At 35.8% G+C, this 24,092-nt stretch overlaps 1 protein-coding gene across 1 annotated transcript; it reads left to right on the top strand.

Moving 5' to 3' along the window:
• Nucleotides 1–1,429: 1,429 nt before the first annotated feature.
• Nucleotides 1,430–22,778, top strand: LOC138708516 (choline/ethanolamine transporter flvcr2b-like). The gene is made up of 7 exons (XM_069838635.1): nucleotides 1,430–1,909; nucleotides 11,340–11,564; nucleotides 14,836–14,977; nucleotides 16,735–16,943; nucleotides 19,054–19,157; nucleotides 20,021–20,131; nucleotides 22,207–22,778. Exons 1-7 carry the CDS (start codon nucleotides 1,598–1,600, stop codon nucleotides 22,487–22,489), a joined length of 1,386 nt encoding a protein of 461 aa, XP_069694736.1. The 5' UTR covers nucleotides 1,430–1,597; the 3' UTR covers nucleotides 22,490–22,778.
• Nucleotides 22,779–24,092: the final 1,314 nt, after the last annotated feature.

The following is a 24,092-nucleotide window of genomic DNA, read 5'->3' as shown; positions in this document are numbered from 1 at the left end:
ACTACTACTACTACTACTACTACTACAGCTACAACTACTATTACTACTCCTACAGCTACATCAAAAACTACTACTATAGACAGATACAATTACTACTACTACTACTACTACAGCTACAACTACTATTACTACTCCTACAGCTACAAGTACACCTATTACTACAGCTGGAACAGCAACTACTACTACTATAGATACAACTACTACGACTACTACTACTACAGCTACAACTACTATTACTACTCCTACAGCTACATCAAAAACTACTACTATAGACAGATACAACTACTACTACTACTACTACTACAGCTACAACTACTATTACTACTCCTACAGCTACAAGTACACCTATTACTACAGCTGGAACAGCAACTACTACTACTATAGATACAACTACTACTACTACTGGCCACCGGCGTGGCTCAGTCGGTTAAGGCGCTTGCCTGCCGCTCTGAAGTTGCGCTCGGGCGCGGGTTCGATCCCCGCTTGGGCTGATTATCTGGTTGGGTTTTTCCGAGGTTTTCCCCAACCGTAATGTGAATGCAGGGTAATCTATGGCGAATCCTCGGCCTCATCTCGCCAAATATCATCTCGCTATCACCAATCTCATCGACGCTAAATAGCCTGGTAGTTGATACAGTGTCGTTAAATAACCAACTAAAATTTAAAAAAATACTACTACTACTCCTAAAGCTACATCAACAACTACTACTACTACAGCTACAACCACAAATAAATTACATTGTAACTATTATCGTACTACTGTAACAACTACAACTGCAACAATAACTAAGTTACTACAACTACAACTACAACTATTACTAATACAGCTACTTTTACTACTACTAATATTATAGCTACAACATTAATACAGCCATAACAACTACTACTATAGCTACAACTACAAATAAATTACCACTGTAACAATTATTAACGTACTACTGGAACAACTACAACAATTAGGTACTCCTAATACTACTACTACTACTACTACTGCAACAACTAATGTTATGGCTACTACCACTGGAAAAAACTACCAGTGGAAAAACTACTACTGCAACAACTACTACTATTGCAACAGCTACTACTGGAACAACTACTACTATTGCAACAGCTACTACTGGAACAACTACTACTATTGCAACAGCTACTACTGGAACAACTACTACTATTGCAACAGCTACTACTGGAACAACTACTACTATTGCAAACTCTACTACAACACTACTGCAACAGCTACTACTACAACATTACAACTACTACAGCGGCTATTACTACTGCTACTATTATATTTCATTGGGTAATTAATAATTACATTTGATTGTCATTTCCTTGTTAGCATGCATGGTGTTATGTAACTGTGTGACTTAGAAGAAAGAAGTTGGGATTTAAAACACTTTACTTCTTTCCATTGTCATCGTATGAGAGGGGGAGACGCAAATTATCTTAGCAGCAATACAGTATAATAGAGCAAGCAAATTGGAGCATTAAGTGAACGTGCAGGAGTTGGACATCATCAGCTTTGGTTGTGAAAGAATGTTTGGACTTAGGACAGTCGTCTAGAGCCGAAGGAACTTTTCGCATTAATTTATTGTATGACATGGCACAAAATACAGACTACGTCGAGGTTCCTAAACAAGCTCTGGATAGTAATTCCAAAGAGAAATCGGAAACCAATATATTTCATGGGAAACTAGAATATAAAGTTTACAAACGAAGATGGGTGATTCTGTTGATATACGTGTGTTTCGCGTTCGTTAACAACATTCAGTGGATACAGTATGCGATTATCAACAATGTGGTTATGCGGTACTACAACGTGGACAGCGTGGCGGTGGACTGGACTGCAATCATTTTCCTGGCAACTTTCGTGCCTCTCATTTTCCCAGCTCTGTACTTCCTCGAGAAGATGGTAAGTCCTTACTTAGCTGTTTACTTTTCTATTACATGAATTGTTGTGTTTCTTAGAAAGTCTATTTCGAGATTTTCACTGAGATACAGCATCCCTAACAATGAGAAGTAAATCATTGTCGGCATTTTACGTGTGTTTACGGCTATTTATCCTAAATGAACTATTCGAATTTTTCTATTGAGAACGGAGTTCCTCAAGAATCGGTTCTTAGGTCATTTATGTTTTTGATCATGGTATATTCATCTGTGGCCCGATTGTTGAATGGAGCATCAAAATGTATTATTTTCTTTAAGTAAACTTGACAGAGAACGTATTGATTCTCAGGTGAAACTTTTAGAAATAATATTTTGGATTCTAAAATGATATGGGTTCCACATATTGATCCTGTGTGCATCAAGCTGTCAATAGTTATATATATATATATATATATATATATATATATATATATATATATTTAAAATATTTAAAACGTATATGCCAAAAATTTATCTGAAAAACGTCTAATTTGCTTTTTTCCATAGCATACTTTTTATGGTACCCGTATATGGAATAATGGTAGTGCAGTCTCAAAAGTACTCATTGTACAAAAAAAAGGCCTTAAAAATGTTCACTGATTCTCCTTGTGGCTCTCAGTGCAGGCCAATATTTAAAAGTGAAAAAAAATTTAACTGTAACTAATCAATATGTTTTTAATAATGTTCTTAACATTAAAGAAAGGCTAAAAAATTTCAACACTAAATCCAATGTTCATTAATATCCTTACTTACTTACTTATTGGCTTTTAAGGAACCCGGAGGTTCATTGCCGCCCTCACATAAGCCCGCCATTGATCCCTATCCTGAGCAAGATTAATCCAGTCTCTACCATCATATCCCACCTCCCTCAAATCCATTTTAATGTTATCTTCCCATCTACGTCTCGGCCTCCCCAAAGGTCTTTTTCCCTCTGGCCTCCCAACTAACACTCTATATGCATTTCTGGATTCGCCCATACGTGCTACATGCCCTGCCCATCTCAAGCGTCTGGATTTAATGTTCTTAATTATGTCAGGTGAAGAATACAATGCGTACAGCTCTGCGTTGTGTAACTTTCTCCATTCTCCTGTAACTTCATCCCTCTTAGCCCCAAATATTTTCCTAAGAACCTTATTCTCAAACACCCTACTAGACAAAATTATCGTTTAGTTGAACCTTACGTTACATTAAGTCGAAGAGATGTCTAAATTCAATGGTCATTTACTCTTTAATAAATTACCCTAAGAAAACCACACTTTAAATTTTAATATATTTAAGAATTTATTATACAAATGGCTTCTTGACAGTCCATTTTATAATATTAGGGAATGTTTTGTAGTAATATAAATATTTTAATTAATATAATTTATTTTATTAGCATTTATATTTTTATGTTTCATTCAATCTATTTTATCTGCTATTGTGTTCTTTCTTTTTGCTCATTATGTTGTGTTGTATTGTATTTTGACTACGTCCACAGCATATTATGTCCATTCTCGTGATAACGAAAGCTGATTAATAATAGTCTATATACTATTCAATAAATCGTAAGTCATACATAGAAACAAATAAATTTTATTTTTTTATCTGGTTGTTTAACGACGCTATATCAACTACTGCATTGTTTAATGTCAATGGAATTGGTGATAGCGAGATTATATTTGGCGAGATAAGGCCAAGGACTCGCCATAGATTACCTGACATTCGTCTTACAGTTGGAGAAACTTCGGAAAAACCCAACCAGATAATCAGCCCAAGTGGTAATCGAATCCAAGTCTGAACGCAAGTCCCGATCAGCACGAAAACGCGCTACCGTCTGAGCCACGCCGGTGGCTAATAACTTTAATTAAGAAGTTAATTAGTGGCTCCTTATTTGAAAAATAACAGAATAAATATGGGAAATGCCTGTTATTATTCGGTTGAGAAGCTTTTGTCATCTAGTCCGCTGTCAAAAAATCTGAAAGTTAGAATTTATAAAACAGTTATATTACCGGTTGTTCTGTATGGTTGTGAAACTTGGACTCTCACCCTGAGAGAGGAGCAGAGATTAAGGATGTTTGAGAATAAGGTTCTTAGGAAAATATTTGGGGCTAAGAGGGATGAAGTTACAGGAGAATGGAGAAAGTTACACAACGCAGAACTGCACGCATTGTATTCTTCACCTGACATAATTAGGAACATTAATTCCAGACGTTTGAGATGGGCAGGGCATGTAGCACGTTTTGGCGAATTCAGAAATGCATATAGAGTGTTAGTTGGGAGGCCAGAGGGGAAAAGACCTTTGGGGAGGCCGAGACGTGGATGGGAGGATAATATTAAATCGGATTTGAGGGAGGTGGGATATGATGGTAGAGACTGGATTAATCTTGCTCAGGATAGGGACCAATGGCGGGCTTATGTGAGGGCGGCAATGAACCTCCGGGTTCCTTAAAAGCCGTAAGTAAGTAAGTATGTTGACAGGGCAGACAGATGCTAAAACATATTCCTATACTCTTTTTTTATGATAGAATGCTTCAAAATAATACTAAGGATACTTGTTCAAAATCCTAAACATCTTGTTTCTAAAAATTACATACCTACAGAAAACTTAAGGTACTGGCATGAAAGGCTCAACCTTTATCTTGACAGTGATAAAATAAAATTTTCTTTATCTTTACGTTTGTCGGAAATATTTAATAAAAATCATAGGCGTAAAAATAGCGACTCTATTCTCGTTATGTACACACAATATTTCAGTGTCCTTCAGCTCCATAGAGTCCGCTGACATCGCTTCAAAAACTTTCACAAGGTCAAAGAGCTGCTGTCCTTTATTGGCAATTGAAAGAACTATATGACTGTTATTCTGCTAAATTGAAAATAATCCAAATATGGAGTACTGCCAAAGTAGTCCATAGGGTTTTGATGACCGGAAACCCTCAGGTTTGAAGCTTGGGCACTGAAGTTGAAGGAGCGTGATTGTTTCTGTGACATCCTGCATACAGTGATAATCTGGCACATTTTCAATATTTGGAAGCATTTTCTCGAGCATATCTTCACAGTCAAAATGGTCCTCTTTGAAACAAAAAAACTACTTTTCTACCGTATTTTCCCCGATGGCATTCTCCACGTAAACTCTTCAGTTAAACTCAAAAAGATATGCCGGGAATGCTCTTTTTTATACTTGACATTCTCTTTAGCCCAAAATTGAATCGTAGCCTATGTTTCTGAAAGGACATCCGACAACAGGCACATTTTATTGGGGAATTCAGAAAATTATTTTAAAATGCAAAATAATAAATTGTGGTCAATTATATTAAAGTTGCCAAGTTTTATGGTTCAATTTTGATTCTCAGACGAGAGATTGCAATGCTGTTTTAATTTCTAATTGGAAGTTAAATGTTGGACTGATATCCTTTTAAAAAAAATGAACAACGATTACTAAAACCAGACATACCAGTATTTGCTTTTATTTTCTATTCATTTGTGTTTCCTAACTAACAGAATATTAACTGCAAATATTATACATTATACAGTTCCAAATTTTGTAACATTGACACAGCAATCTACAAAAATTATTATTATTATTATTATTATTATTATTATTATTAATATTATTATTATTATTACGTAATTGATAAGTACAGGAACGCAATTTCGTAGTGTTTTAGCAATAACATCTTTAGGAAGACTTCTGGCTTCTGTTACATTCAAACAATTATAAAATGCGATAATTTGGTCCAGGAAGCATCCGTTTTTGATGCAAAGATAATTCGTTTGGCTTGTTTCGTAAATAAAACTACGAAATGGCGTTCCTGTGCTTAATATTTTATTATTATTATTATTATTATTATTATTATTATTATTATTATTATTATTATCATTATTTATCCTTCCAAGAGGTGGAAAAATTCAAATATCTTGGAGCAACAGTAATAAACATAAATGACACTCGGGAGGAAATTAAACGCAGAATAAATGTGGGAAATGCCTGTTATTATTCGGTTGAGAAGCTTTTATCATCCAGTCTGCTGTCAAAAAATCTGAAAGTTAGAATTTATAAAACAGTTATATTATCGGTTGTTCTGTATGGCTGTGAAACTTGGACTCTCACTTTGAGAGAGGAACAGAGATTAAGGGTGTTTGAGAATAAGATTCTTAGGAAAATATTTAGGGTTAAGAGGGATGAAGTTACAGGAGAATGGAGAAAGTTACACAACGCAGAGCTGCACGCATTGTATATTTCACCTGACATAATTAGGAACATAAAATCCAGACGTTTGAGACGGGCAGGACATGTAGCACGTATGGGCGAATCCAGAAATGCATATAGAGAGTTAGTTGGGTGGCCGGAGGGAAAAAGACCTTTGGGGAGGCCGAGACGTAGGTGGGAAGATAATATTAAAATGTATTTGAGGGAGGTGGGATGTGATGATAGAGACTGGATTAATCTTGCTCAGGATAGGGACCAATGGCGGGCTTATGTGAGGGCGGCAAGGAACCTCCGTGTTCCTTAAAAGCCAGTAAGTAAGTATTATTATTATTATTATTATTATTATTATTATTACGTAATTGAGAAGTACAGGAACGGTATTTCGTAGTGCTTTAGCAATAACATCTTTAGGAAGACTTCTGGCTTCTGTTACATTCAAACTATTATAAAATAAGATAATTTGGTCCAGGGAGCATCCGTTTTTGATGCAAAGATAATTCGTTTGGTTTGTTTCGTAAATAAAACTAAGAAATGGCGTTCCTGTGCTTAACATTTAATTATTATTATTATTATTATTATTATTATTATTATTATTATTATTATTATTATTGTTACTTAAGAATATAATTATAATAATGACTTTTATGTGCTAAAATAAAAACTAAGTTGGAAATTACCTAGAAACACATGAAAATGGTTATTATAACTAGGCCCTATATTCATAAGTGATATAAAGTGTTAAAAGTGTGTAATCAAGATGCATTATCTACACTCCGCTCAGTCATCTTCTTGGGTGTCATTGTTTACAGGCAACTTGAACATCTCTTCAAAAAATCCTAGGTGTTATTCAGGCACATAATACTTTAGGTTTTCCAAATCTTTAATTTGATCGGACTTGATTGAAAGCCTTCCTGATGGATAAGCTAATTTTTTTGGCTCAATTACTGATCAACGCTGGAGGCCCATAAAAAAAGAGTGACTGTTCAGTCCGTTGATCGTTATAGACGCTTTAATACAACCCTTTCTGGTATTTATCAAAGACGGAGTGAAAAAAGTGCTGACAGAGATGTCAAAAGTACATGAGCCATTGACAGACTTAAAAATATTAAAATTTTCACTTCACTATAGAACTTCAAAGAATAGGCTGGCTGATGCTTTTTTATTGATAATCAATGTATATTACGAAACAACAACAAAAAAACTAAAAATAACCAAATTTTTTACTGATGCCATTCCAAAAATATACAATTCAATTATTATTAACATAGACTTTGTTAAAAATTAAAAAAATTCAAGACATAGGTGTACTCAGTAATAAATACTCACCTTTGTCTCATTATATCGTCCAAACTGCCCCTTGTAATGTCATAAAGATGTCCACAAACATCGCAGCAGTGCCAGGTCGTTCCTTTCAAGATCAAAAGTGTCGTCATCCAGGATGCAGCGAAGTAGAAACCCTTGGGCATGTTTTGGGTTATTGCCCTAAAGGAGAACTACTGAGGAACAATCGCCACCATAAAGTGAGAAGCTCCATCGCAACCACTCCTCGGAAGGCAAAGTGGGAGGTTTACTGCTTGGCTGAGAATGGGTCAACGAGAAGAGCAGACATTATAGCCATCGATCGCCGGAATCAAAGAAGCCTCATTCTTGACCCCACTGTCCGTTTTGAGAAGGATGATCAACAAGCCAATAACGTTAACGATGAAAAGAAGTCTGTTTACAACCCATGTATTCTTCACTTCAGTGAGAGATACAAAATGAATATTAATACATGGGAAGTGAAAGGACTTCTTTTTGGCGCTAGGGGAACTTCATTTAAGTTAACCAAAACCATTCTCCTTTCTCTTAAATTTTCTAATGAGGACATTAACAAAATTTGTTTAGTGGTATTGCGAGATTCATTATCCATTTTACACAATCACTTGTATAATACTATGTAATTTTTTTTACTTAATTTCATTACTCTTCAATGTATTTTCATCTCATGTTTCTCCGAAATCAAATTGTACTTTATTTTTAAATGTATCATTGTTCCGTATTCTCTCCGCAATCATATTGTATTTTTCATTTAACCTCTGCTTTGTATTCTGAATCCTAGTGGTCAGCCGTAGATTTCGGCCAGATGTCCCAAATTGTGGAATTTGTGTATGTCTGTAACTCATCTGCTGTCCACGTTTCCATAGCAACGAAGTATTTATTTATTGTATACAACAGTTTGTGAATTGTGAATTCAGTGTTCTGTTGATTTCTGCAATAATATGGTTCTCACAACAGAGGAGCATTATTTCCGGTCATACCAAGTACTGAAATTGCAAACATACTCTGAAAATCAAGGTAAGTCATTATAACATGCAAGGCGGCATAGAACTGATTCCGTAAGACGGAACTTCTAGACAACAGCTAACTTTGTTGTGTTATTTGTTAAATCGCTCCTGGTACTGCTCTTTGACCTGGGGAAAGCTCGGCCTATTCTGACACCCCACTCCTTATGACCGGAAGTAATGCTGGATGATGTAGAAACCATAAATGCAGAAATCAACATAACACTGAATTCACAACACGTCAAACTATTGTAGTATTAGTATTAGTATTTATTTATTTAACCTGGTAGAGATAAGGCCGTCAGGCCTTCTCTGCCCCTCTACCAGGAGATTCCAACTACAATATCAACAATAAAATTACAATTAGTATTAGATTTACAATTACAATTACAAATAGCATTACAATTAGTATTAAATTTACAATTAGAATAAAATCAAAGTACGAAAAGATTACCAGAATAATTAAAGCTACATAATTTATCATAGAGAAACAAAGAATATTTTATATTTACTGAATTACAAATTAAATCTAGAATAACAAAATTTTATAGTGATGAAATTACTGAATATTGAAATATTTTGTGATAGATTAAAGAAACTATTTACAAGTAATCAATTACTGACCAAGTGCCTAGTAAGTTTTCGTTTGAATTTAATTTTATTTCGACAGTCCCTGATGCTAGCAGGTAGCGAATTCCAGAGTCTTGGCTACTAGGGCTACTAGGGAAACGTGGACAGCAGATTAGCGATAATTTCAGTATTGCTTGTTTTGGCGCAGACCGTATTATGATCTTTACTAAAATTTATATTTTCATCCAAGATTTTTTTGTTTGGTTGGATAATAATCTGGTTAATTTCATTTATGGAATTTATGAAAACATAATGTCTGATATTTACTTTAATAGCCTACTGTACGTACATTGTGTACTATAATAGCTATAGGCCTATGCTTCTACTTAGCCTATTACTATTCGGTAGTACCCATATATACAGTATTAGGAAAATATTGTGAGCCTGCACCCGTTGTTTAGTGACGTTGTATCAACTGAGCGATTATGAACTGGTGACAGCGGAATGGTATTTTTACGGGAAGAATCTGAGGATTCGTCATGGAATTACCTGATGTACGCATTACAGTTCCCAAAAACCTCGCGAGAAATCCAAGGAAGTAACCAGACTGAGCGGAATACGAACTCACGGTCGAGCACGGGTCAAGACGACGGCTCTTTATTGTGGACATTGCTTCCAGGGTTCGGTGTTCTAGCTTCTGTGATATTTTTTTTTCGGTATCAGCAAATTACTTTCATTTTCAGTTTCCGTCTCGTATTAGTGAAAGTTCAGATCACTTCCTACTTGCAAGAATTAAAATACACCACGCAAACACTGTACACATCTCATAGGCCTACAGCATATCTCCCTGGTGTCTTCCATGGTTTATATTGGTGATATTAGAGCGACTTAATTTTTACTTTAATATACTGTATACAGGTGTCTCAGTGAAACGTACAGCAGAGTCCGTGTAGGTCAGTTTCTGTCAGATGCGTTTCCAATTCACTGCGGGCTAAAGCAAGGAGATGCACTATCACCTTTACTTTTTAACTTTTCTCTAGATTATGCCATTAGGAATTGAACGGGTTACATCAGCTGCTTGTCTATGCGGATGACGTGAATATGTTAGGAGAAAATCCACAAACGATTAGGGAAAATAGGAGAATTTTACTTGAAGCAAGTAAAAAGATAGGTTTGGAAGTAAATCCCGAAAAGACAAAGTATATGATTATGTCTCGTGACCAGAATATTGTATGAAATGGAAATATAAAAATTGGAAATTTATCTTTTGAAGAGGTGGAAAAATTCAAATACCTGGGAGCAACTGTAACAAATATAAATGATACTCGGGAGGAAATTAAACACAGAATGAATATGGGAAATGCCTGTTATTATTCGGTTGAGAAGCTTTTATCATCCAGTCTGCTGTCAAAAAATCTGAAAGTTAGAATTTATAAAACAGTTATATTACCGGTTGTTCTTTATGATTGTGAAGCTTGGACTCTCACTTTGAGAGAGGAACATAGGTTAAGGGTGTTTGAGAATAAGGTGCTTAGGAAAATATTTGGGGCTAAGAGGGATGAAGTTACAGGAGAATGGAGAAAGTTACACAATACAGAACTGCACGCATTGTATTCTTCACTTGATATAATTAGGAACATTAAATCAAGACGTTTGAGATAGGCAGGGCATGTAGCACGTAGGCCTATGGGCGAATCCAGAAATGCATATAGAGTGTTAGTTGGGAGGCCGGAGGGAAAAGACCTTTGGAGAGGCCGAGACGTAGATGGGAAGATAATATTAAAATTGATTTGGGGGAGGTGGGATATGATGATAGAGAATGGATTAATCTTGCTCAGGATAGGGACAAATGGCGGGCTTATGTGAGGGCGGCAATGAATCTCCGGTTTCCTTAAAAGTCAGTAAGTAAGTAAGCATTCTGATGATTGCATTGTGTTTCTGTTTTGTGAAGGATTTTAGATAAGGGCACAAGTAGCCATAGTAGCTGACGCGCCCTTTTTAAATACCACTAACTTTTCAGTTTCCGTCTCATATTAGTGAAAGTTTAGATTACTTCCTACTTGTAAGAATTAAAATACACCACGCAAACACTGTACAGAATTGAGTACAGGAGAGGGGGAGGGGAAGGTAAGGAATACAGGCCGGACTTGTTAGAGTTATTGCAGTAGCTGTAATGTTGCCAAATACTTTATAGAAACATAACGATTTTCTCTAAAACGGTGAATGTTAGAGAAAAAAACTTATTTAGATTTTTCAAATCTATCCTCATGACCTATTACCAGTTTTATTTTAGTACAGAGGTTACCATCCACACTGTATATCTTTGGTAATTTCAGGGCTTGAGATGGGCCATCTTCCTGGGAGCGCTAGGAACTGCCCTGGGGTCATGGATTAAGGCGCTATCTGTTGCACCCGGCAGATTTTGGGTCACCTTCGTGGGACAGACCTTCGTCGCCATGTCCCAGGTGTTCATGCTCAGCATCCCTCCCAGACTAGCAGCCGTGTGGTTCGGCTCCGATCAAGTGTCAACGGCTTGTTCTATAGGAGTGTTCGGAAATCAGGTACGAAAGCCACAACATGTACAGCTGTCAAAAATAGTGGCCGTAAGATATACATATATATATATATATATATATATATATATATATATATATATATATATAATTTATTTCCAAGAAATAGTCTGCCCAGGCATCCTGGGTTGCCAAAAACACAGAATAACACACATTGAAGAGTAATAACGATTACAGTATAGTAGATGAGTCAAATTGAAATGTGAACTAGGAGCTTAAATTTAAGAAATAATAAATTTGTACATATATTGTAACAATCACGCACTAACGGACAGAAGGCAGGGATTATGATATTCCGTATAAATGATTTTGTGCGAGATCGTGCGTATTTGCTTGGGTTCCGCACAAAACCAATCCGCGGAAAGTCTAAAATTCCACATTCAGTATTCCCAACCTAACCTATTCACCTAAATTGCACTGTTAATTATTGTTTTTAAATATTTGCAAAAATTAAGTAAACTCTACAACTCCACTAAAGTTACTGCATTCGTGATGCAAGTAACATTAAGGAAGTCGTGAAAAAATCAACAAGATTCCAGACTCATCATAGACTGGGGGGAAAAAAGACAGACGTATATCACGGCCTGCTGGAGTATAGTAAACACAGAAAACATTTTAAAGCAACAATGTTGAAGATAGATATTTTTGTTTTGCAAATTTGCCGTCATTGAACAGAAACCAAGATGGAGATTTCATTGCAACTAATTAGAAATTCCTCTTTCAGGTATGTAATAAACGATCTTCGCTCAAAATAATGTACGATACACGAGCGGTATGTTTTCTTTCAATTCTCGGAAATTAAAAAAGCTCAACTATGTTTCGCTTTTTCAAACTTTTCCTCGAACATGAAAACTTCAACGTACCGCTCTTGTAACGCATATTACTATTTCAGAATCGCCACAGACCCTTTAATGCTAGAAGTAATTATTTTTGGAATGATGTCATGGATGCCAAATGGTTTGATTGTGTTTACAGTTGATCGTGGGATGGTGCCCCTCGCTCCGATCATTAAACCATGTACTTCCCAGGTGCCTTCCATCTGATATTTTTCTCGAAACTACGGAATAGTAGGCTCATAAATTTGTTTTCTCTTTGTTGACCTCATATGGTTGGGTCTGGCTCATCTCAAATCTAACAGTTGGGTCCAGTATAAAGCCTTTACTATTAGTCTTGTCTAGAGCCACGATGTCCGCTCTTCTAATTCCGCCGCCTTTAGACGCAACGCAGTGCACCTCTTCATGGACCTCGAAGGATCTTTTTCTAAGGGCTTGTGCTATTAGTTTTCGGATGTTATGATGGCGTGAATTTCTCAGGAGTTCTCCATGCTGACAGGATCCTAGGACGTGTGCTAAGGTTTCAATCTCGTTGCAGTATCTGCAACGTAAACCGTCCAAGGATCTCCCATGAAGACTTCTCACTGGTGCTACGTTAGCATTAATCTTAATTGCGTCCCGCCATTCAGAGGAAGACAGACCCTCCTTAGAAAAAATCCATTTATTTCCGGGAGTATATTCTTGAAATAAAACAACACCTTTTCCTTTGTGTGAAAGGGCACACCATTTGCCGTACTCTTGTTTCCTAAGATTTTGTCGTAGTTTATGGACATTGATGTTACTTATATCCAGATCTTCAGGTGGAATTTTTTTGAAGCTGTCGTCCTCTATGACAGATTTAATCTTACTACACTGCTCCGTCGATTTAGTAGAAAGTCAATGTTCACATACTTAGATATAATCATGCTCTTTGTGCATACTTACCATCATTGTTGCATCCCATGTAACGTGAAGATACAACACGTTCAATGGTTAGTACTGAAATAGGCTACTGGAAATAACAGTGCAGTAAGTAAATTACTTACAACACCAAGAACTCTGACAGGACAAACTGTAACTTTATATTTTATTAACTTTAAAATTGAACGTGAAATTTGAACAATTATTAAATGTTATGAAATAAAGACTGTCATTCAATGTCGTACATTGCAATAGCTTTTATTTATCCGAACAATACATACACTACTTACAGACTTGTTACTAAATCTACGTATTACTCTGTGAAGAGATTTATTAAATCTACATACAAAGTTTGATAACTCAATCCCAAGGGAAAAAATGGAACTCTCTGCATCAAAATCCACAGTTAATTCCCGATTTACCACGAAAATCGTCTGTAGCTGCATTTAGATTGGCATCAGGCCATGATTGTTTGGCCAAACACCTGCATAGAATTGGAATATATCAGTCCCCTAACTGCCCATTGTGCAACTCAAACCAAGAAATGGATTCGGAACACCTCAAAATCTGTGCTTCAGTGGCTGGTCATGATAATATCTTTGAAAAATATTGGAGTGCAAGAGGTCAAATGACTTTATTGTCAAACGCCTGGCATTAGAAAACAACAACAACAACAATACATACACATAAAAGACAGTCGCATCCAACAAATAAAACAAAAGAATATAAAACATGGTCATCTAGAAACTTACACATTGCCATTAACAAAATGACAAACGTAGCGTTCAGTTCAAAATACTAATGTTCAAAATAACTAAAATACGTAATAAATAAAATAAAGATATTTTATTATGGCTGTGCAAAAAACAATATGCAATACACGGGCGTTAAGTGCATAACAGAGTCTCGGGAATTAAAAAAAAAACCGACCAATTCCTTTTCCTCTTTCTGATCAGTTTCAGCATCATTCTTTCTTCATTCACTCTTTCCAACACAGCTTCGTTTCTTATTGTCTGTCGAGTTCTATTATTATTATTATTATTATTATTATTATTATTATTATTATTATTATTATTATTATTATTATTATTATTATTATTATTATTATTGAAGTATAAAATCGTATTTTTCTATAGTCAATTTTGAATTCTAGTCGGAGACAAAGAAGTTATAGGCCTATTAACCACCTTGTTCAGCTGTTGAGTGATTAGATGTTGGTGATCCTGTTGTTTGAATATAATTAAAGATAAGGCCGTTGACGTGAACAGATCGAGAAACAGAGGGAATGTGATGTCAATTGTTTTCAGTTTAGTGATCAACCATTGTATTTACATGCATATGTTAAACCATAAACCATATTATGAAATGCGCATATTGTGGTTAAGCATTTTATTTAAACTGGTAAATCATTGCGCACACTATTTTTGGGGAGTAATATGAAATAGTAATAGTATTCAGTAGTATCTCAATCATTTATACTGAGTTCAAGATCTGCTTGTCTATTAATGTATGAATTGTACCCACAGGTTGGAGTGGCAGCAGGGTTCCTTATGCCACCGTTCTTCGTCAAGAATCATGATAACGTTGACGACATCGGATCAGACCTCTCTGTATTGTTTAACGTCACCGCAGGCGTGTGTACATTAGCATTAATCCTCGTCGTAGCTGGTGAGTATTTGCACTGTGTTTGTTGTTCATGCAAAAGTAACCCAGTAGTAATGCTATATTTAACGACTAAACCCCAACGTCAAAGCAAGTAAAACAGTACAGAGATAGGAGTGAAGTCTGGAGACTTTGGTGGCCAATGACAGTAATCATAGCGGCCGATTCATTGTTCGGGAAATGTGAGATTTAAATGATGCATTACTTGATGGCAAAAATGTACAGAGGCTCTGTCATACTGGAAGAACATGCCCATCCTTGTACCCAAGGAAAATACAAGCAGCTATTTCGCTATAGCTCTACACCAATTATGAACAATGCTGCACTCAACACAATCCCAGAAGAGCGAGACGTGCTACTCCTTTATACGTAGTCAATAGTAAGTAATAATTTTGTTGGTACGTTTAACCAAAAGTCCCGGGCTCGATACCCGGCCCCGGAACAATTTTTCCCTCGAAATTATTCAATAATTTTGTCGTTTCTTCATACCATTTATAATGTATGTTATGGTGAACATTCAAACAGCTATATTTCCACATCCATTAGAAACTGAACACAAGTTTATATATAGGCTAAGCTTTTCTTAGCCAGAACAGTCCATACTGCCACCACTGTATTTACTATTCTTCTGAAACACTCTGCAGACCTATATGGTCTTTGTTAGTCTCTCTTTTTATGTGACAAAACCTTGACCAATAGACTAGAGGCTAGCATGCTTAAAACTCCTATCAGTCCACAAACGTTTTACAGCGTGTATGCTTTATATTCCGCTCCCTTCCACTTGTCATTACAATTGTCGACCAACTCAACACAACACAACCACTACCATTACTACTAACACTAAAACTAACAAAATATAACATAACATAAAACATAACATTTTTATTTATTTTATTTTTTTATTTATTTATTTAACCTGGTAGAGATAAGGTCATCAGGCCTTCTCTTCCCCTCTACCAGGGGATTACAACTACAATATTAAGAATACAATTACAAGTATAAATTACAATTAATATTAAATTTACAAATACAATAAAAATCAAAGTACTAAAAGATTAACTGATTAATAAAAGCTAGACAGTTTATTGTAAAAGTTAAGAAGAGAGAAGCATTTTTTTTATTAATTAAGTAAAAATTAAAATTACTCTACGCAGTAAGAAAATGCATATAACATTGCATAACATAAAATAACATAAGGCAACATTGCATAACATAAAACTAACAAAACAACATAAAACGTAACATAACATAACAACATAAAAGTAACATAACATAAAACATAACGCAACGTAACACAACATAACACAAATTCTTATCCAAAGCCTATATAGAGAATCGATTGGTGGTACTTTTATTTTCCGGAAGAAACCAGAAGTGGGGTAAGCGGGGTCAACTTTCACATTTCAAATTAGAACGTAGGTCGTGTAAAGTATCCTTGGATAGGACGTCTATTAAGAAACAACGCTTACTAAAGTTTTTATAATTTGTATTCTTTCTTCATAATCAAAATGAATAAATGAATAATAATTATTAATATCGTATCTCTGTTTTGGTTATGACTTAAGAAATACCGGTTGCTTTCGGTGTATGTCCTGATAACACGTTTGTTGTCTAAGGTTCAAATCGTATGAAATGATAAAGAGCCTAATTCTGACAAAAATCAAATGCCGAAAAAAAAGATACAAAGAAAGAAAGAAAAATAATGTCATATAAGATTGTTATATGTCCCAGCAGACATACATATGTATACTGTATATGTCCAGGCTTCCAGAAGGCACCGCCCTTGCCACCCAGTCCGGAACAGGCGTTGAAGATCCAAGCTGCCAGCGAAGAAGAATCGTTCCTGTTGGGAGTGAAGAGGTTGATGATCAACAAAGGCTTCGTGTTGCTGCTCATCACGTACAGCCTGGACGTGTCGGTCCTCAATTCTCTTAGCACTTTGCTCAACCAGCTGATCCTCATCTACTTTCCAGTATGTGCAATTATATGAATTAGGCCTAAGGTTTCTACAGAGTGTACCAAAAATGTTGGGCACAACTTTAAGAATATTTTCAGTGTATGAAAATGTGAAAAAATTGTTGTATTAACACTGGTTTTTAGTTATGAAGGTTTATTTTCATGACATTACATAGTTCTATTAATGTTAATCGCTTGCGTGTCTGTGACATTTTAACAAATACGGCACAAACTTCACAAGAAACAGCAACAGCATACGTTTTTATGAAGAAATGCAGTTACATATTATGTTCAGTGTTGTCAACTCTATTCTTAAAAATCCGCTATGAAACATTGCAGAAACCGCTAAATTGCTATATTTTCAATGTAAAGTGATATTATTTTCCCGCTGTGAGTGGTAAAAGTACCCGTCAAATCCCTATATCAGCAATACAAATTTCGAATAATTTCAAGGGAAAAATTGTTCCGGGGCCGGGTATCGATCCCGGGACCTCTGGTTGAACGTACCAGCGCTCTTTCCAACTGAGCTACCCAGGAACTCCACCCAACACCGTCTCAACTTTTCCCTTTATATCCACACATATAAAGGATATAAAGGGAAAAGTTGAGACGGTGTCGGGTGGAGTTCCCGGGTAGCTCAGTTGGAAAGAGCGCTGGTACGTTCAACCAGAGGTCCCGGGATCGATACCCGGCCCCGGAACAATTTTTCCCTTGAAATTATTCAAATCTGCTTTACAGGGAGCCTTACCTGAAAGACTAGATTTGCTGAATACAAATTTCATCAATTTTACCCGCTAAACTAACAAAGAAAAAAGCCAGATCTAGCGGGAAAACCGCTGAATTGGCAACATTGATTATTTTAGGTTCTAACACGCAACAATGCCCCGTAATAAGAAATCATGTCCATTAATCAATTCATTTGAATTCGACGAATTGCAAGAGATTCTTTTCAAGCTGTCCGTTATTCGGAAGTTTCAATTCGCTATAGAGAAATAATTTTCAGTGTCTCCTCGTCCGTTATTAAGAAGTAGTATCTCCATTTTATGCCATGTATTTCTGTCAGGGAACTGAAAAAGTCCTTTATTTACAGGTGTCCGCTATTCAGAGATGTCCGTTAGGAGAAGTTTTACTGTATTTTAAAATAGTACTATTGAAAGCGACATATTTCTACATGACCTAATGTGTAATTATTATTATTATTATTATTATTATTAAAATAATTTTTGTACGTAACCATTAAAAAGCTGGCCATAGCTGAATTGTGAATTAAAAATAATTTTTGATAACAGTATCTTAAAGTTCGGTTCAATTCATATTTATACTCAATTATTTATCTTAATAGGCGGTCGAACTCGAAATGAGGCAGTGGAATAAGTGGACAGATTCAAATACTTGGGGTGTACTACAACTAGTAACATGAGCTGCTGCCAGGAAGTCAAAAGGAGGATAGCAAAGGCCAAGGAAGCTTTTAATAGGAAAAGAAGCATCTTCTGCGGACCTCTGAAAAAAGAAGTAAGGAAGAGAATAGTGAAGTGCTTTGTGTGGAGTGTGGCATTGTATGGGAGCAGAAACATGGATATTACGACTAAGTGAAGAGAAAAAACTAGAGCATTTGAAATATCGATAAGGAGAAGAATGGAGCATATGAAATGGACAGACAGAATAAAAAATGAAACTGTACTAGAAGAAATAGTACTGAAACTGATCAGGAAGAGATAAACAAATTGACTGGACCAATGACTAAGAAGAAACTGTTTACCGAAGGATGCACTGGAAGGAATAGTGAACGGAATAAAAGTGTGGGGCAGAAGAAGATATCAGATGATAGACGACATTAAGATAGGCCTATATGGATCATATGCGGAGACTAAGAGGAAGGCAGAAAATAGGAAAGATTGGAGAATGCTGAGTTTGCAGTGAAATACCTGCCCTTGGGCAGAACACTCTGAATGAACACGCTGTGTCAATATTGCAGAAATTAAAATTAAAAACTGGAACAACTTCCAACTGTTGACTTTCAGAAAAAATTATAATGCTTATGGGACAATAAAAATTACGATTATTTATGTCTAGTGCGATATATTGACTGTCATGCACTAGGCCTAACACACAAATAATTGTTACAGAAAGGAGAAGAATTTGCTGGTCAAGTTGGTTTCGTATTTATGGTGGCTGGAATGGTGGGCTCCGTGATCTTTGGGATTATTTTGGACAAGACGCGTAAATACAAGTGAGTGGAATTCTTGAAAGTAAGCAAAATTGTCTTCTATATGTTATTAGTAGTAACTTTATTTTATTTTTACCCTAATCCTTTGCTGTCACTATAATTCCTATATTAGAAGGACGAAAGGCCAAATCCTGTGTCTAGAAATGAGACTCCCAGGCTATGACTTGAACGTTTTTCTTTAAAACATAATATAATTCGTCATATCGACTATCAGTATCAATTCACGGATTCTATATGGTTGTAAATATGATTGTTTACGTCTTCTGGTATATTTTTCCAATGGTTGGGAATATTTTGTGTGGCTATGTTGGTACTATTGGTGTTTTAATTATATACTGCAGAAGATATTCAACAATCTGCTCTCCCATGGCCTGAAAAAGGCCGAATACGAAACCAATTGAAAATCTGTGACCTATACTGAACAAACTTTGGTTTCCAGCATCCCTGACAAAATCAACACGTTAATGAATAATAAGGGAATGTTCACAAAATAATAGTAACCTCCAAACTCAATTTTTTGTTCATTATTTCTGCCAACAAATACAGCAATGTTGCACATGTAATCACTTCAGTCTAAAAATTTGGCCACCTCTGTAATAATATAATATAAAACATCATAGCACAACGTAATATAGTGTAACGTAGCGTGACGTAATATAGCATAACATAACGTAACATGACATGACATAACATAACATAACATAACATAACATAACATAACATAACATAACATAACATAACATAACATAACATAACATAACATAACATAACATAATTTATAAGATGCAACAATGGAATAACTAATAATGTTTTTGTACGAGTAACATACCATTGCCGGATTAAATCAAAATCACTACAAATTTCAGGGAAACTACAGTTGCAGTGTACGTGATGTCCACTCTGGGTATGCTGTCATTTACCTTCGCTTTAAGAACGGAATCGAAAGCTCTCGTGTACGTGACGTCAGGTTTTGTAGGGTAAGTGATCAAGTAAGAGTAATTCCATATCTATATATATCATTTGAACTGGTAATAAAAATTACGGGAAAACGACTGAACGGATTTTAATGAATGACTCCTCATTTTGACCCTTGGAACCCAATGAGTTTCAGAAAAATAGTAGTTTTCAGTGAAATGTCAATTTTCTTACATAATTTTCCTATTTTGCAAAATCTATCTGTCGTCAGTTCTGAGACAATGGCTTTTCAGAATAAAACAAAACACACACACTACAATAAGCATTATTACACGAAGGCCATGCAGGATTGCTGACATATTTAGAGCAAATTCTGTGACATCATAATGACAACAATATGTCGATCTTCATTTGTGTAATTTTTTATAACGTCTCTATAATTGATTAAACACTTTTAAGACTTACTAAAAACAAGTCACTAATATACATATTAATGATATAGCTTATTGATGATATGAAACTCAAACCTTTTGGGGTTCTATAAGTAGCCGTAGAGAATATCTTAAATTAGATTTTCATTTCCATAATTTACTGAGTGACGGCTGTATAATATATACAGTATATGTTACTGAAAACTTCAAAACTTACATAAGTTAAAATTATTGTTATTAAAAATGATATATTTTTATAGTTATTAATCAAGTGGTGTGGGTATTTTTCATATATATAATGGCGGTGTGGTGTGTATATTTATATGAGTGATTCTCTCCAGTATTGTCTGGAGAGAGCGCAAAAATCACAGTTCCTAAGAAAAGACCAAAAGGTATTACTTACTGATAAAATAAGAGGCCTACAAGATTTTGTAGTCTCCCTATCATTTCAGCAAGATCTCTTAGCAGAATAAAATGATTCTACCCTCTACATTTCAAGGTAGTTCACGAAACATGCAGCAGCTAAACCAAGATATGCTATGTCTTTTGTTCGAAAGCATGGCAAATCTGACATTTTCTTAACTCTCACCTACAATCCACAATGACCTGCGTTTTTCGCTTTTACACTCAAAAACTGAAGATGGATAGATTTAAGAAAAAGTATTTGGCATAAAAACATTCAGAGAGAGTATGTTTCATTATCATGGAAGCAAATAACTTTTAAAATGAGAGGTAGGCCTATTCTTCATTGAAAAATAAACCTGAAATAGTAATATGTGTTACAAGAGCGGTATGTTGAAGTTTTCATGTTCGAGGAAAACTTTGAAAAATCGAAACGTAGTTGAGCTTTTTTAATTTCCGAGAATTGAAAGAAAACATACCGCTTGTGTATCGTACATTATTTTGTGCAAAGATCGTTTATTACATACCTGAAAGAGGAATTTCTAATTAGTTGCAATGAAATCTCCATCTTGGTTTCTGTTCAATGACGGCAAATTTGCAAAACAAAAATATCTATCTTCAACATTGTTGCTTTAAAATATTTTCTGTGTTTACTATACTCCAGCAGGCCGTGATATACGTCTGTCTTCCCCCCCCCCCAGTCTATAAATGCGAACTTAAAACAAACGGTAAGGTTATGTAATGATTTATTTTTCATTTTAATATTTTAACAATATTATTTATATAACATATTGCAGTAATAACATCGGCATCTGGAATCTTGTTGATTTTTTCACGGCTTCCTTAATGTTACATGTATCACGAATGCAGTAACTTTAGTGGAGTTGTAGCGTTTACTTAATTTTTGCAAATATTTAAAAAGAATAATTAATAGTGCAATTTAGGTGAAATTGCAGTGGTAAGTTTCCAATTTATAATTATTACTATATTGAACGTCTCTAAAAATAATATGTTAAAAGCCTAAAGCAGTAAAATCAATATGTCACTTAAGCGGTAAGAAGAGGGAAATTGTTATGTGTGTTAGGTTGGGAATACTGAATGTGGAATTTTACACTTTCCGCGGATTGGTTTTGTGCGGAAACCAAGCAAATACGCACGATCTCGCACAAAATTTTTATTTGAATATCTAATTAATTTAGTTTGCAGCATTTGCTGCACAAGCCACTAGTGTTTTATAATCCGAACTACCTCCGGTCCAATTAGTTCAACTGTATTATTATTTAACCTACTGTACTGTTTCTCAGGTGCTTTGTGGGTGGCTATATGCCAGTGGGCTTCGAACTCGGGTCTGAGATAACGTACCCCGAGTCCGAGGGAACCACAGCAGGACTCATCATCCTCGTCACGCAGCTGATGGGGATATTTCACGCCGTCCTGTACAGCTGGATGGTACGGGAGGTGGGCGACATGTGGTCGAATCTCTTCATGACAGCCACCTTGCTGCTGGGAACTGCGCTCACCGCCATGATCCCTGGAGACCTTCGCAGACAAGCAGCAAACAAAGTCAAAGTCGAGGAGGACGCTTGAAGGCATCATCAGAACTTGACGTGAAAATCGCATTCATCAAGTGGCTAATTAAGCCGATAAACAGGTCACCCACTAGCTCAGTCCTGTAGGAACACAAGAGGTCAGCTGAGCGGCAACAAGAATGTTAGGCAACGTATTTTTTACTGAAGAGTAAATTTTAACTTTCTCAGGAACAATAGATGCATTATTATTTTAATAATAACAATGTATGATTAATACAGTAAAATTTCTCTGTAACGGACACCTACGGGAAACATAAATATATTGTAAATTTATTTCAACTCAACAATGTAACTTTTATTTAAAGCAACAATAATTCCTTTCTACAATTCACCTTAAACGCTCTCGTCAACAATTGGATTTTCACTCAACACAGTATTCGTTATAGCACTCCACCGACGACAATGACAATTTACTTAGACTAGTACGAACAACAATGAACTGTTAATCTTAACTAATATTTACAAAGCACTATTTACAAATCAGAACTAACAGTTCTCAGTTCACAGTTCTTCTATCTCAGTCACTCGAGTTCACAGTATCTCGAACCACAGACCTTCAGAGACAGTCCACTGTACTCGAACTCAGGTCCCTCCAACTGCGGTCCACTGCACTCGAACTCAGGTCCCTCCAACTGCGGTCCACTGCACTCGAACTCAGGCCTTCGGATACTGACACAGTTGCGGACGCACACTCGAGTCGAACTCCGGTACACAAGACTGGCTGGCTTGCTCTGTTCACAACGCTAGCTTACTGACTGGCTGAATAAACTGAAACTGCTCAAGTTCGCTCGTGTTTCTTCTTTTATAACCAAACTATCGTTGCGAGAAAGTACGAGTTCTGGATAGTTCGCGATCTCGAATAATCGATAGATGCCTAGAAGATTTCCACGGATGTCAGGATGGCATTCTCAAATAATCTGGCACGCTGCTGCTCCCCTCCTTCACCGCGCGTGCCATGCCCCAGGAGGCAGATGCGCGCGCAACCCGCCCAAAACACGGCCGACTTTGCACTTCCTTCTGCTGGTCGTGAGTTCGAATCTCACGTCGCTGTCACAATATGTGTGCTATCAAGAAGCGTTCGTTATTCAGACAAAAGCTTAGGACAGTGATGTCAAAGCAAGCGCATTTTTCTGACCTTGACTTCGTGCGCGGGCATCAAGCGCTAAGTATGGAAGGAGCAAGGATTATGTATATGAATAAGCAACCTGTTGGATTAAGAAAACAGTGATGTACAAACTTCAAACAGAACGTGAAATTTTATGTCGTTATTTTATATGGCTAGTTGCTGTTTGATATTATCTATATTGTCTGTAAAATAAAGTACTAACACCAGTTTCTTAATGTTGAAGTTAATAACATAATAAAGAGTTAAGAAAGATTTTTTTTATTTTAGTTGGTTATTTAACAACGCTGTATCAACTACTAGGTTAGTTAAGAAGGAATATTCACATAAATTTCATAGTAGTAAAACTATATTATATTAAGTGAATGAAACATCATTCATAAAGGAAGTGGTATCCCAAAGAAAGAGATTAAGTATGACATGGTAAGTTGGAATTGATATTGATGGTATCTTTAGCCTTATAAAAGTAATCAATAAA

This window comes from Periplaneta americana, chromosome 1, assembly GCF_040183065.1.
Source record: "Periplaneta americana isolate PAMFEO1 chromosome 1, P.americana_PAMFEO1_priV1, whole genome shotgun sequence".
NCBI classification, from domain to species: domain Eukaryota; kingdom Metazoa; phylum Arthropoda; class Insecta; order Blattodea; family Blattidae; genus Periplaneta; species Periplaneta americana.
Note: the sequence above shows the minus strand (reverse complement) of the source record. Positions and strands in the feature narration are given on the sequence as shown.